The sequence below is a fragment of the Canis lupus genome, chromosome 10, assembly GCF_048164855.1.
Source record: "Canis lupus baileyi chromosome 10, mCanLup2.hap1, whole genome shotgun sequence".
NCBI lineage: Eukaryota > Metazoa > Chordata > Mammalia > Carnivora > Canidae > Canis > Canis lupus.
In genome coordinates, this window is record NC_132847.1 from 57,736,682 (window position 1) to 57,752,089 (window position 15,408).

The window sequence follows — 15,408 nt, forward strand, 5'->3', positions numbered from 1 at the left end:
GGCCTTAGGATGTTTTAACGTTGATCACCTTCTTTCCCAACTTATATGCCATTTTACTGCAGGATTTTAATTCTGTCTTGCTTTTTATTTTTTTCAAAGATTTTATTTATTTATTTGAGAGAGCAAATAAGAGAGAGAGAGCAGAAGGGGCAGAGAGAGAGGGAGAAGCAGACTCCTTGCTGAACAGGGAGCCCGATGTGAGGATGCTGGGCTTGAGCCCAGGACCCGAAGATCATGACCTGAGCTGAAGGCAGGTGCTTAGTCTACTGAACCATCCAGGCACTCCTCTGTCTTACTTTTTATTTATTTCTTTAAAGATTTTATTTATTTATTGATGGGAGAGAGAGAGAGAGAGAGAGAGAGAGAGGCAGAGACACAGGCAAAGTGAGAAGCAGGCTCCATGCAGGGAGCCTGACGTGGGACCCAATCCCGGGTCTCCAGGATCACACCCTGGGCCAAAGGCGGTGCTAAACCGCTGGGCCACTAGGGCTGCCCTGTCTTGCTTGCATTTATTTATTTATTTATTTATTTATTTATTTATTTATTTATTTATTTTTCTGTCTTGCTTTTTAAACTAACACGTTAAAACATTTTTAAAATGCTGCATTATTTTGTTTACATTTACCTTGAGGTTATTATTGTCTCTGCCCTTCATTCATTCCTGAATGCTGGGTGATCTTTGGATCTCAGAGAACTTTCTGGGGTTCTTTTCCTTCTTGAAGCATATCATATATTCATTACTGTAGAGAAAAGCCATTGCTGTAAACTCTCAGTTTTACTTATCTGAAAATATTTTTTTTTTTTTAAATATTCTTATTTTGCTCTTGTTCTTGAAAGATAATTTTATTTGGGTATATCATTCTAGATAGGTAGTTTGGCATTTGAAGATAGTTTTTTATGGTCCCCTGACTTGCACCATTGCTGTGAGATGTCGATATTAAGTGAAATTTGCCTATCATTCTTGTTTCTTTGGCATTCTTTTGATGGCCTCTTTTATTTATTTAAGCATCTTAAGCCTATTCATTTAATGCTCTTTGTCTCATAACTCTAATATCTAGATTTGTATCTTTATATTTTCCTGAACTCTGATGACTTTTTTTCTTTTTCTGTAAGCTGAGCCATCCATTTAATTCTTTTTTTCAGTATCTTATCAAGAATTTTCCAACAGGGTTTCCCAAGCATTGTACTCTTCCATATTGCTAGAAGTGAGAGTCCTACATTCACTTAAACAAAACAAAACAAAAAACAAACCAAAAAACCCTCTATTTCTCTATTAGCTGTAGTTCTTTTGGTTGAAAGCGACTGAAAGCCCAATGCAAACTGACTTGAATATAAAAGAAAATATATTGACTTCTGTAACAGAAAAGTGTGGGATAAGGACAAAGTTTGGATTATTCTGGGCCCTGGATTCAGGGACCCACCTGATGTCATCAGGAAAATGTTCCTTGGTCAGGCCTGGGGAGCATGTGACCTTCCTAGGGGTGTGTGTGTATATACATCTGTGTATGTGCGTGTACTTGTGTGTAGCCTTGCACAGACCACGCAAACTGAGAGTCTGGGAGACATGGTTCCTGAAAGAGAAAATGCAGTAACATGAAGAAAGGATATGAGAGAGAGCAAAACAGAGGGAGAGGCACGCAGAGAGAGAGGGAGGGAGAAGGAGGTTTCCAGGTGAGCAGGGAGTCTAGCATGGGACTCGATCCCAGGACTATAGGACCATGACACGAACTGAAGGCAGATGCCCAACAGACTGAGCCACCTAGGTGCCCCAAGTTTTCTTTTCTTTTTTTCTTTTTAAAGACATTTATGTGATAACATGAATATAAACATAAAAGAAAATGAGGAGGCATTTACTGCATCCATTCATTCACATCCTTATAATAGACCTGTATTGTGTTAATGGAGATTATGATATTCTCCACCCAAGAGGGTTGTTGTGGAGGGAAAGTGGAATAACACATAAGTGCTTAGCACACTGCCCATGATGTGGTCAGCACTCAATAAATATTATTATTACCAGTACAATACAAAGCATGCGGAAAATATGGCAAAAACCGCAGTTCAGCCACTGCCCTTACAAAACACACGGATTATACCAGAAAGTTAAGGAAAGGATGGCTCACTATGATTTAGCAGTGAATTTGGCTCTGAGCTTCCTATTGTCCCCTAGGCAAAAGTGGAACCCTGAGTGATGGATGCATAGCTGTTTTTATTTAATTAGAGGATGCACCGCTTTTTATCAGCCAGGAGAAGGATGCCATATAATTATTTTATATTCCATCAAAGCACCTAAGATAGGGATAGGCACATCAGAGTTATTAAATAATTTTTTTGGTTAACTGATCTAAATGAAAAGTTGGGTCACTGAATCAAAGACTTAGTTAATTCACAGTTCTAGAAGGTCAGACTTGTACATTTGTAAAAGCCTTTCAATTTGTTTTGATCACGCAATGAAAGTGAATTGCATATTCTTTTTCAGCAGCGTTTATTTTGCAATTTGAACTTTTGGGATTTTGCTTTAAAAAAAAAAAAAAAAAGGAAAAGGGGGGGAAAGTATTTTTCCTGGAAACAAACTTAGACATTCCAGAAGGATATATTGAACTTTGTGAAGGAGAATGCCTTTAAGGTATGTTTAAAGAAAGAAGGAGAAACTCTACCAGGCCAAGAGAAAAGGAGTGGTCAGAGTGTGAAATTATCATTCAGTGAGGACATTTGCTATGGGAAGCTAAAGAAATATGATCCAATCTTTTAAAAATAATCTTTGTGATTATAAAAATCATGCATGTTCATTGTAGAACAATCTTAAAATGCAGAAAACTGTAAAGAAGAAAGAATCCGTAATAATTCTGCTGCTCAGAGATCTCCATTGTTAACATTTTTGGCATATTTCTTTCTATTGTTTATTGTTTGCATGTGAGCACGTGAGCACGGCACACACACTGCTGTGTATAGATTTGTACCCTGCTTTTTTGATTTACCGTTACAGTGAGGCTGTTCTCCTTTACTGTCAAATAGTCTCTGAAAACGTGGTTTTGGATGGTCTTGTAGCCTTTCTTCATGCAGCTGCACTGTTTCGCATTTTCTTGTCCGATGTTCAAATTTTTTATAGCTTTTCACTGTTATAAATAATGTTACAAAGAAAGATTGTTACTGCAGACTTCCTTAGGGGTGTCTGTAAGAAGGTCTTAGATATATTGATATGAGATTAAAGAGAAGAGGAACATTTTGAAGCTCTAAGTATGTTTTGCCAACTGGTACCCAGAACTCTTGTGATTTAAAGGGAGGCAAATAGAGAGCATACCTAGACATTCGAGAACAGTGGTCATGGGCTTTGGGGTTTTGCAGAGCAGTGAAAACACATAAGCAAAGATACTGAGGAGGGACAGACGTTATTTGGTCATGCAGAGCTTTTTCTGCCCTCCTACTTATTTCCCATCCTGCAAGAAATACATTTTAATACTGAACAGTAAGGATGTGATTTCACACATTAGGACAATTGCTTAAATTGAATAAACTTCATTTTTGAAAACCTCAGTTTACTGTCCTTATTTCCCATTCATTCCTCCTTGGGCCTGTGGAGAAACTAAATTTTTGCCTTTTTTTTTTTTTAAATAAAATCTTTAGGTTGCCCAGAAACACATTTTTTTTTTCATGGAGTCCAAGCAATTCTATCTCAAGCTTCTCGTGGGCTCTGGCTTCTTCATGCACTCTGACTACTCGTCAGGGGCTTTTAAAATGCAGATACACTTATTAATATTTTTATACATATATATGTTTTCCATTTATTGTAACATATTTGGAGGAGGGCAGCTATTTTGGTGGAACTGAGAAAGAGTGAGATAGAACAGGGCCTTTGTCAGGGCCATTAGCCTTGACATACATATTTTTAGAATCAGAATCAGCTTGGTGCTTGGATATACCCTTGGCAACCATAACATTTTTTTCCTTATTATTATATTAAACTTTTGATTTTGAAAAATTCAAAGCCAGAGGAAATTGAAAAATAGCATAAGAAACTACTGTACATCCTTTGCCTAGATCCATTCATTATTTTGCCCCATTTATTTTTTTTCCTCTCTCTGTACTATAGTATTATACACATTTGAGAATAAATTTCAGCGATAAGCACCCTTTATCCTTTGTTACTTCTGCATGTGTTTTCTAGGACAGGGACATTCTCTTGTAATACCATGACGTAGTTATCGAATTCAGGACATTTCTACAATACTGAATTTTTTCAACTGTGCCAATTTTTGGTGCAGCTTTTCCTTCCTGCTCTGTTATCTAATTGAGAATCAAGGGTGACATTTAGTTGTGTCTCTTTAGGCCTATCTCTGTCCCTTAGGACACTGGCATTTTTTGAGTACAGGCCTATTGGTTTATAAAACGTCTCTCAGTTTGGGTTTAGCTGACAGTTTCCTTGTGATTTATTTCAGCCTATGCAGTACCATAAACTTAGTGGCCTAAAGCAACAATAAACATTTGGGATTTCACATAATCTCTGTGGGTCAGGAATTTGGGAGTGGCTTAGCTGGGTGGTTCTGGCTCTGAATCTCTCATGAGATCACAGTCAAAATGCTGCCTGGGGCTTTCATCATCTCAAGGCTTAATTGGGGCTGGAAGAGCTGCTTTCAAGAGGGCTCAGTCCATGCTGGTTGGTTAGGACAGGCTGTTGGTTGGTGGCCCTCGAGACAGAAACCTCCCCCTAGGATGCTTGAGTATCCTCATTTCACTGCAGTGGAGCTGGCTTCTGACAGAATGGATGATCCATGGGAGGAAACAAAGAGGAAACTTCAGTGTCTTAGCACATGATCTTGGAAGACACATTCTGCTGCATTCTGACCCTGTGTTGTGGTTTTAAAACATATCCACACATTCTTTGCTATCTTCCCCTGCAAAGAATGGAGCCTACTTCTCCTCCCCTTGAGCATGGGCTGGACTCCCCACTGTGGAGCACAGTGCTAAATAACTGCTTCCATGAATTGGAAGCCCATGGTGTCCAAGGACTCGGATCCTGCTGCTGGGGATGCCCTGTCACTTCAAGACATCAGAGCTGTGATGTTCCATCCTTGGCTGGCTTTTCCTCAAGTGTCCAGAGCAAGGCCTGCAAATGCAGCAGATATATAAAGGTGGTTGAGAAGAGCCAGCCTCTCACAGAGTCTCCCAGATAAGCCTGTTCATGTGCAAAAGCCATCCCAGTGACAGCAAAGCTCTCAGCAGAAGCTGTTCTGGAGTTTAGGAAGGAGGGCCTAGAGCAGGACCCTGAGAGGAAGGACAGGAGAAATTGCCCAAGTCTTGTAAGAAGGAGGGCTGGGCAGGGAGGGACGATGTTGGGATCTATATTTAGATCCTGGCTGAGCATCCTGGAGGGAAGGTGTCTGGGCATAAGGACCTTGGGCAGGTACATACTCGCAGGAATTCTGTGAACTGCCCCAGTAGTTCACCTCTCTGAGCCTAGTCTCAATAAATGCTAACATGGGAAGTGTTTTGGGAGTTAAAGTATTACACTGCATTAATTTTAAGTCATTTTTTCATATATAAACATTTCTGAGATTTGAATGCATCTTAAAATCAACTCATTCTACTGTTAAGCAACATAGAGATTCTTTTTTTTTTTTAAAAAGTTTTTATTTATTTATTCATGATAGACATAGAGAGAGAGAGAGGCAGAGACACAGGCAGAGGGAGAAGCAAGTTCCATGCCAGGAGCCCGACACGGGACTCGATCCCGGGACTCCAGGACAGCGCCCTGGGCCAAAGGCAGGCGCCAAACCGCTGAGCCACCCAGGGATCCCCACAACATGGAGATTCTTAAAAGAATGGTGTGTCTTCCAACTGTTACCGTCTGAATTTTTATGAAATATTTTAGATTGGAGATATGGAAGCACTTAGGAGTCACTAGTTTTTTAAGGTGTTTCAGTTTTCTTGTGTTTTATCATAAGAGTCCTTATCTCTTAGAGAGATCTATTGAAATATTTATGGATGCTGGGCTATGCTGGGTTTTGCTTAAAACTAGTCTGGGATGGAGGGAATGGGTGGGGGCATAGATGAAGCAAGATTGACCTTGCATTGAGAATGTCGGGCACAAGGTCCCAGGAATTTCTTAAAATATCCTCTCTACTTTTTGTATGTTTGAAAATTTTCTTAAGGAATGTTTGAAAAAGGAGAAAATAAGAGGAGAAAAACCACAAAGACATAAAATGCATACCTAAAGGTCTTTTTCTCTGCTTTTTGAAGGACCAGGCCCCTCATTTTCAGGTCTCATCCTCAATGTCACCTCCTCTAAGAGGCCCTCCCTGATTACCCATTCTGCAGGTTGTACCCTTTCCCTGTTCCCACTCCCCTCAACAGTTGCTCTGTTTTGCATCCCGCTTTTCTTCATAGCACCATCACTTTCAGAAATTACTGACATGCTTGCTTATTTGGTTATTGTCCCCTTGTATGTAAGCTCTGTGGGAGCAGGAGAGCTTTTTTTTTCTTTTTTCAGTTGAGCACATAGTAGGTGATTGGGAAATATTTGGTTACAGGTAAGGGCACAGTGGTACATCGCCTGGCCTGTGGTCACATGGTCAGCAGAGTAGCTTCACTCCTCATCCTACTGGATTCTGCGTCTCTTGTGACGTGCTGCCCGGCCTGTCTGTAAGGCCTTCCCTTGTGCCCAGGCAGTGTGGCCGGTCTTGGGCATGTCTGCCCATCTTGCACTGCCAGCCTACCATTCCAGCCCAGGGGCCTGCAGGTGCCCTTCTTGGGTTTCTGTGCCTGCCTGTCTCTGGCCATGTCTTGCTGATGATTTCCAGGCATGGCCCAGTTTCTGGGAGTTTGTCATCAGCCACTGTGAGGAGAGTTCTCTGTCCAGTAGGGAAACTTCCCTGTAAGGTAACAGGAAACCCTAGGAAAGAAGGAGAAAGCTTATTGGTTCCTCTCATTGCCAGTCAAAGGCCCATCCCCTCACCCCCATCTCCAGGCCACCACGGAGTGAGGCGAGGGGTGGCAGGGCTCCTGGAAGAGGGGGTAGTCAGGGTCCTCCCCGGAGCCCTTCTAGACTGTTCTAGTGTTCTAGTGGTGGCTTCAGTTTCTGCGGCCAGCACACCGCCTTTGCAAGCAGAGGTGTGGCCAGGGTGGTGCTGGGGAGCGCAGTGAGACTCCAGCCAGGGCCAGAGCCCTGAGCAAGCCCAGTGAGTGACACCTGCTGAGAGAGGCGTGGCCAGGGGCCCCTCTTGCAGCCTGTAGCAGCCTGCACCTGCAGGCCTAGGGGCAGAAAGAGGGCAGAGAGTTTCCCAGGGAGAGGAATGAGGAAAGGATGCTCCAGGCAGAGGGCATGGCTGAGCACAGGCCTGCCAATTGGCAGTGGGGCTGGAAGGTGAGAGAGCTGTGGAGGAGGGAGGATTGGCAGTCTCCCTCCCTTTGGAGTCTGCTTGTCTGTTGCTCAAATCTGAAAATGGCTTTAAAGCTTAAAAACAGTGTCCCACAGTTCAAGCTTCTTGGCATCATTTTAAAGCCCTTCTTAGAATCTGCTCTGGCTCCTAGTGGAACATGGGGGGCTCTGGAAGGTGCCAGCAGATTATTTTCTACTCTCCAGGAAGAGGCCTCACAACCGTGACCTGTGTCACCTTCGTGCCTCCATCCCCAGCGCCATCCTGGGCCCGGTACACACAGTCCGCAGCGGGTTCTCGATCCCTGAAACTGTCTTGTATTTGCAGGTGCAAAGAGAAGAAATATGATTATGAGAATTTGCCCACGACTTCTGTTGTCATAGCGTTTTATAATGAAGCCTGGTCAACTCTCCTCCGGACAGTTTACAGTGTCCTTGAGACATCCCCAGACATCCTGCTAGAAGAAGTCATCCTTGTAGATGACTACAGTGATAGAGGTAAGCCCCGGATACGGGCTCTCCAAGGGGCCTGGCTTTCCATAGTAGTGTCTGGGAGGCAAAGGTGTGACTTATGGGAGGTGGTAGGGGTCCAGGAAGGGAGAGCTTCCTGTGTCCCCCTGTGCCCAGCCCCGGCCTTCGGGGAGCTCAGAGCTGGCTGGGGATGCGGGAGTGCTGACGGCTCTGCCACATGGTGCTACAGGACACACAACACTCAGGAATAGTGGCTGACCTTATGTCTTTTGGGGTTTCTTTTTAAGATTTTATTTACTTATTCATGAGAGACACAGAGAGGGAGACAGAGACACAGGCAGAGGGAGAAGCAGGCTCCATGCAGGGAGCCCAATGTGAGACTTGATCCCGGGTCTCCAGGATCATGTCCTGGGCTGAAGGCGGTGCTAAACCGCTGAGCCACGCAGGGATCCCTGACCTTACGTCTTGAAGGTTGAATGGTTTGTGGGCAGCAGAGGTGGAAGGAGGGTGTTCTGAACAGAGGCACAGAATGTGGAAAGGCTCGGAGGCATGGTGTTGCTTGGATTGCGTAGGACCTGCAGGTAGTTCAGGAAGGAGCAGCTGCTTCAGGGGGGCAGGCAGAGGAGAGGGATGAGACATGAGAAGGGTACAAGCAGCATTAGACATGAGGCCGACCTGGGACTTTGTCCTGGGGCAGGAAGAGCAAAGGTAGGATTTTTTTTTTTTTCAAAGGTAGGATTTTAAACAGGAGAGCAGTTTTGCCCTTTGAGGGATCCCTCTGGGCCAGAGATACCTGTGGGAAAATGGTGTATAGGGAAGCTCTGTGGGGAGGCCAGGTGCTGTAGAGGTGGCCCAGGTGACAGGTGGAGGCTTGGAGTCAGGTGCAGGTAGAGGGAAGGGGTAGGGAGGGGAGGAGGGACATTGGAGACATGACATCTAGAGGACCTGCAGGCTCCTGGCTTAGGTCTCTGGATGAGTGGTGGTGCTATCCCAGAGTTGGAAAAGCCATCCAGGGCAGGAATGACAGGTCTGGGAGAGGAAAGGAAAGGGGGCATTTGGCTTTAGATGTGTCAAGTTTGAGATGAGATCCAAAAGGGGCAGCGCAGGGGTGCTTGGTGGCTCAGTCAGTTGGGCATCTTACTCTTGATTTTGGCTCAGGTCATGATCTCAGGGCCCTGAGATCAAGTCCCACATCAGGCTCCATGCTTAGCAAGGAGTCTGCTTGAGATTTTGTCTCTCCCTCTCCCCTTCACCTAGCTCTCTTTCCCTCTCTTTCTCTCTCAATTCTTAAAAAAAAAAAAAAAAAAAGCAATAAAGCAAGAAAGCAAGAAAGAAAGAAAGAAAAAGGACAGCCCAGACAGGAGAACTGAAGCCAGGGAGAGACATTCCATTGAGAGAGTGGCCAGCATCCCTATAGGCCCGACCAGTGTGACCTGGGGTCCAGCAATTTGCATGCAGTCCAGGACTGGCCCTTATTTATTCACTGAATGTTTTTTGATTTTCTGCTGTGTGCCAGGTACTGTTCTAGGCACTGGGGATTCTGTGGGAAACACAAATCCCCGCTCTCATAAAATTCACATTCTGGTGAGTGGAGATGTGGATGGAGATGGTCAATGAACATGTAAAGAATAATGTAATACAACACAATATAAAATACACAATATAAAATAGCATAGCATAATGCAATGACATAGCAAATGTAATATAGCAAGGTGGAAAGTGCTATGAAACAAGTGGGAGAAGACTACGTGGAGCTTGGGGACAGGCCCTCCTCTAGCTGGTGGGGGGCAGGAAGCCTCCCTGAGGAGGTGGTTTTAAGCCAATAGCTAGGATGTAGAGAAGGAGGCAAACTGGTAGCAGGTGCAGGAAGAAGTGAGGGTGAACAGGTATTCTTCGGGCCGACTGTCAGTGGGGAGGTGACATGGGACCAGGTTGCACAGGTGGGTCAGGCCAGTAGGGCCTTGGAGGCCAGGATAAGGGGTGTAGGCTTCAATTTAATAAACCTCGTGGGAATTATCTGAGGGCTGTTGGAGGAAACAGGAAGGTCACAGTCACCCATGACTCAACACCTCATGGGTGGGGTGTTGGGGTTGCTGCCGTCATGCCACATGCCACGTGACTAGCCGAAGTGAGGGCAGCTAAGCTCAACTGAGGAGAAATGTCAAGGCCACAGCAACAGGGAGAGCCAAATCACCATCCCTGGGCAGCTACTGCTTCGTGGGCTTCTGCTGCTTCAGGCTCTGGGCCTGGTCTGTCTGACTTCAAAGCCAGGAGGATGTGTCCTAATTGGTGGGTGTGTTTGGGTGTTCTCACAGAAAGTCAAAATAACAGTGATCTACACGGGATAAAAATTGGTGTCTCTCACATCACACCTCTTGCATAACAGTCTTAGGGCCGGCGTGGCGGGCTCCACAGTGTTGGGGCCCAGCTCCTTCTGCCCCGTAGCTGCACATTCTCGAGAATGTGGTGCTGCCTTGGTCTGCATGCCCCAGGCTGGTTCTTCCCCTCCTGCTCATTCCCGGTAGTAGTAGGGTTTCAAGGAGCTGGGGAGCCAGACCGGGAAGTTGCCCTCATATCCCACTGAGCAGAACGGGGACACTTGACCACACCTCGCTGCAAGGGAGGCTGGGAACTGTAGCCTATATGATGGGTAGCTGTGTGTACCCACAGGGAGAGTGGGTGTTTGGGGACAGCTGGCATTCTCTATGACACCGTGTAAGCCAGACCCGAGCTTGAGGCTGAGTGAAGCCTACTGGGCACTGAGTTCTGGGGTCAGGGCATCTGGGCTGGAGGTGAGCTTTACTGTGAACCTATCATGACACCTGGGACAAGTCACTTGTCTTTTCTGAGCCTCAGTTTCTCATCTGTGAATGGGTTTATCCATACTTATGTCAAAGAGCGACAAGGAATAAATGAGATCTTATGCCGGACAGAACCCCATGTCCACTGGCACGTAGTAGGCACTCATCTATTTCCTTTGCTCCTTTGCTCCCTTGCTCCCAGGGATTTTTTTTTTTTAAAGATTTTGTTTATTTATTCATGAGAGACAGAGAGAGAGAGAGAGAGAGGCAGAGACACAAGCAGAGGGAGAAGCAGGCTCCACGCAGGGAGCCCGACGTGGGACTCGATCCCGGGTCTCCAGAATCACGCCCTGGGCTGAAGACGGCGCTAAACCACTGAGCCACCCGGGCTGCCCCCAGGGCTGTTTTAAATCTGCGTTGGCACTGGTTCTGGATCATAGTGCACGAGGAGCCCAGCTCCAATGCTTTGTGGCTACACAATCTTGAGCGAGTCCAGCGTCAACCTTGACCTCGGCCCCCATAAAATGGGGTAACAGTTCCTACCTTGTAGGGTCATTGTGAGGATTGAGATGAAGGCTGATCGTGTGCTGGCTCAGTGCCTGGAGTAGTGCTAGCATTTGTTAAATGGTAACTTATTCTTTTATGAAATATTAAAAACCTGTAGAGTGCCGAAAACATTTCAGAAATGTATTCGTTTAGAAGCAAGGATCAGATTAATTATTTTATCCTCGTGGGACTGAATAGCACCTCAACAGACAGGACTATGGTTTGAAGCCCTTCCGGCGCAGCTCTGTTCTCTCATGGACGTCAGTGTAAGGCCCTGTGGGGCCGAGGCTTCCCTCCCCATAGTGGTGGCTTGTAGCGTGGGCCACATGCCCGCCCCCAGCCTGTAAGGAGATCAGAGCCCTGATCTGCCCCTCCTCCCTGCCACCCTCTGTGTGTCAGTCTGAGCCGGGTTGAACCAGTGTCAGCCCCTCCCAGGGTTTGGGGAGACATTTCAGACAGACATAAATTTGATGCTGACCAAATCCAAATCCATAAAGAGCGGCTACCCATGCATTTTCTTTTTCTCTTTCTTTCCTTTTTTTTTTTTTTTGCACCTGCGTTTTCCTGGGTGTTTACTGGGCACTGCCACTAATTAGCTTTTCTTGGGAAGTCAGCTCCCTTATTCCTGCTGTCAGCTTACTTGCAGTTATATTTAGGGTTGAAAAAAAAAAATCAACCAATGAATGCTCTTTTTTTTTGAGTGCCAAGAATATTTAGGGAAACATTTTTACAAACTATGAAGCAACCTAGAACAGTTCATAAAATTTTCCTTTTTGCTGATGATTGAGGACTTCAGACAAAGCCCACATTGACCTAGAGAGATTGTCTCATTTTTAGGTTGCCTGATGGGTTCCCACCCACCTCCATGTGACCCACAGAGGGGTGCGAATCAGGGCCTCCAGTCCCAGATCGTGTGCGGAGTTGCAAGTCTGGGGGCCAGCCCTTGCTGTGGACTTTTCAACTTTTAAAGCCTCATTTCCTCTTCCGCAAAATGCAATGAGCACATCCTCCTGACAAGTTTTGGATTTGTTTCACAAGGATAAGAGATTGTACAAGGAAGCTCTGGGAGGCAGTGTTAAATTAAGCCTGTTGGATTCAAACCAGGGCTACCAGGTTAAAATCCTGGCTCCTTAGCTCACTTGTTCTGAGATCTTGACATATTACCTAGCCTCTCTGGCCCTAGTGTTCTCGTCTATAAATGGGGATAATTGTTGTCTTTACCTTATGGGATAGTTTTAAGACTCATGTGACTTATAGGTAAATCCCCTAGACAGTAATTAGGCATGGGAGGTTATTATTTGTTAACATAATTCCACATAATTTAAATTTTTATAACATTTTACATAATTAATTAACGTAAATAAACCAAGTTTATAGTAAGCCAGTTTTTCTGAAACATTGTGGTTGGGCAATTTTTATGTTTTGTCTCTTTAAATGCTCACACGTCAAGCTATGATATATTTCTGAGAGAGTAACAGCTTTGTTGAGATATATCCAAATACCACATGCACCCATTTCAAGCATACAATTTAGTGCATGTGTGTTCTGATGGGGAGCATTCGGTGGTTCTGGAATTCCTCTGCCCCAGCCTGCCCTGGCCTTCTTACCCTTCCCGCCCTGGTTCTGGGTGAGGTCAGGACATCCCAGGTGCAGAGCAAAGGAGGCTTATGTGTGTTCTTTTTTGGGATAGTGAGGCCCTGGCAGGACATGACTTGGGGTGTGGGGCGGTGACCCTGCTTGTCTTACTTGCCTCCGCAGAGCATCTAAAGGAGCGCTTGGCCAATGAGCTATCTGGGCTGCCCAAGGTGCGTCTTATCCGTGCCAACAAGAGGGAGGGCCTGGTGCGAGCCCGGCTTCTGGGCGCGTCTGCGGCTAAGGGCGAAGTGCTGACCTTCCTGGACTGCCACTGTGAGTGCCATGAGGGGTGGCTCGAGCCGCTGCTGCAGAGGTGCGTGAGCATGTGGGTGCGGGCCCAACATCATGCAGAAGCGGAAGCTCCTTACCTGGGGCATTAGAGGCTGCCGGGCACCTGGGGTCAGATGCTGCCTGGGCAGTTGTCTGTCACCGGGCATGATAACAGTCCGTGCCCCACAGGGCTGTGGAGGCCATTCAATGAATTAATACACATGCAGTCTTTAGAACATGCTAGCATGTATGACGCTAGCATGTATGAGTGTTTGCTTTTATTACTATTTACCTCTTTGCTGTGGAACACTTAGAAAGTACGATCAACCAAGAAAAAAAAATCAATCATATAGAATCACACTGCTAAAGAATATATATTTTGGTGTATTTCTTTCAAGCAAGGCTGTCTTATCTGTTATACTCAGTGCCTACAATGCTTAGGGCCCGTGAAATGTTAACAGACCCACAAAAATGTTTTTGCATTTTTTAAATTTGTTTTTATTTTTTTAAAGATTTTATTTATTTATGAGAGATACACAGAGACAGGCAGAGACAGAGACAGAGGCAGAGGGAGAAGCAGGCTCCCTGTAAGGAGCCTGATGTGGGACTCGATCCCGGATCCCGGGATCATGACCTGAGCTGAAGGCAGACGCTCAACCGCTGAGCCACCCAGATGTCCTGCATTTTTTTTTAAACCAGAGGAAGAAAATGAATATCGATAATGACTGCACAATAATGAATCTAGCCTGAATTGTGTTTGTCCTTTTACCAATATAGTCATAAAATACAGTTTTTAATATATATATATATATATATATATTTTTTTATGGAGCCATGAAAAGTCTTCAAGGACGACATACCTCCTGCTGTCCCACAGTGTCTTCCCCTGACCCCTCCAATCTGACTGTCCCCCAAAACTACTGTCACTGGGCCCCAACTTTTGTTCTCTTCGCTCTTTCTCTCCCCATTCTCCTAATTGTGCATCATAGCAGTCAGGAGCCAGGCTGGCAGACTAGGAACTGCTCTGGGGGGGTCTCCCTTCCCCCCCAGAGGGGGCTCTGCATCTGGTTCCTCCCTATGGACCAGGCAAAGGGTCGGAGGATCTGGGTCTCTGCAGTTGGCAAACTGCCTTCCTATGGCCTCTAGCACTTTGGTTGCTAGAGTCTGTCTGGAAGAGCTGGGACCCACTTGCTTCTCTTCCTGTGTGAGACCAGGCTGTCCCCTGTTCTGCTACTTCTGCTATGTTTGGTCCTGTCCCCTATGGAGGCCATAGCTGCCTCTTTCTCCTCCTCAGCTCTGATGAGCTTCACTGGCAGCAAGCATCCAGGGTTCCTCAAGCCTGTGATGGAGTCTGAGGTTATTTAGAACATGGTGACAGCTAAAGAATTCCCTCTGGAATCTGGACCAGTGGGTTCACCCCTCACCCCTTCCCCACCCTGCACACAGATGGCCTCCTCTAGGCTGGTCAAAGGCAGCTGATGTGCTAATGCTGCCCAGAATTCCACTCTAACCCATCCTGTGGAGGGCAGCAAGGCAGCCCTCCCCATAGACAAGTCCTTGTTCCGTATCTCTAGACAAAAGAATCCCACCTGGGGAACTTGTAAAATATACCAACTCCTGTTCTCATGACAGACTCTTTGGATCTGAATCTCTGGGGGTGGGCCTGGGCTTCTGGATGGTTCAGAAGCTCTCCAGGGACCTAGGTATGCACCGGAGTTGGCACACTGGCCACTCAGATGGTCCAATAGGAACAGTACCCCATTATTCCAGGGGGTTTTGAAAATAGAAGGTGTACTTTGGTTCTCAAGTCAGGTAAGTAGTGCTCCTGGCATTTTTGCAAACCTTGTCCTGGGGATACCAGACATCTCATGTCAGGCAGCTTAGCCCCACACAGCAAAGCGTGGTTCTGCCCCAGGTGCTAGTAGTACACCTGCCCCTGCCCCCCACCTGTGGGATGTACTGTTACAGGGTCTGCTTGTTGTGTGACCAGGATCCAGGGGCCTTTACTCCAATGCTGGCACCTCCTAATTTTCTATAAAAATTAGACTCCCCATGCCTCCAGCCAGTTTGATCGCAAGTCACGAGTTCTTTCTCTGCCAGGGGCTAAGTAAGAAGCTTCTTTGAACCTACCCAGAGAGGTCTGCTGTTGGTCCCTTCAAACCATCTAAGAGTGGACCCAGTTTATTTAATAACTAGGTGTTGGTAGGTGCTCACCCTACATCTTCCTTACTTTGGGGAATTCACAGGTTTTATTCATATAATCTATCCCGAACAGTGAAATTTCACCTAATATTGTAATTCTCACCCAAATTT

General features: G+C 45.8%; 1 protein-coding gene across 2 annotated transcripts in view; it reads left to right on the forward strand.

Annotated features, from left to right (window-relative positions):
- GALNT12 (polypeptide N-acetylgalactosaminyltransferase 12) overlaps window positions 1–15,408 on the forward strand; it is a 38,367-nt gene that overhangs the window by 4,981 nt on the left and 17,978 nt on the right. For both annotated transcript variants that reach the window (XM_072842076.1, XM_072842077.1), the window contains exons 2-3: window positions 7,701–7,870; window positions 12,949–13,138. In XM_072842076.1, coding sequence (XP_072698177.1) covers window positions 7,701–7,870; window positions 12,949–13,138 — 360 coding nt within the window. The remainder of the gene's footprint in view (window positions 1–7,700; window positions 7,871–12,948; window positions 13,139–15,408) is intronic.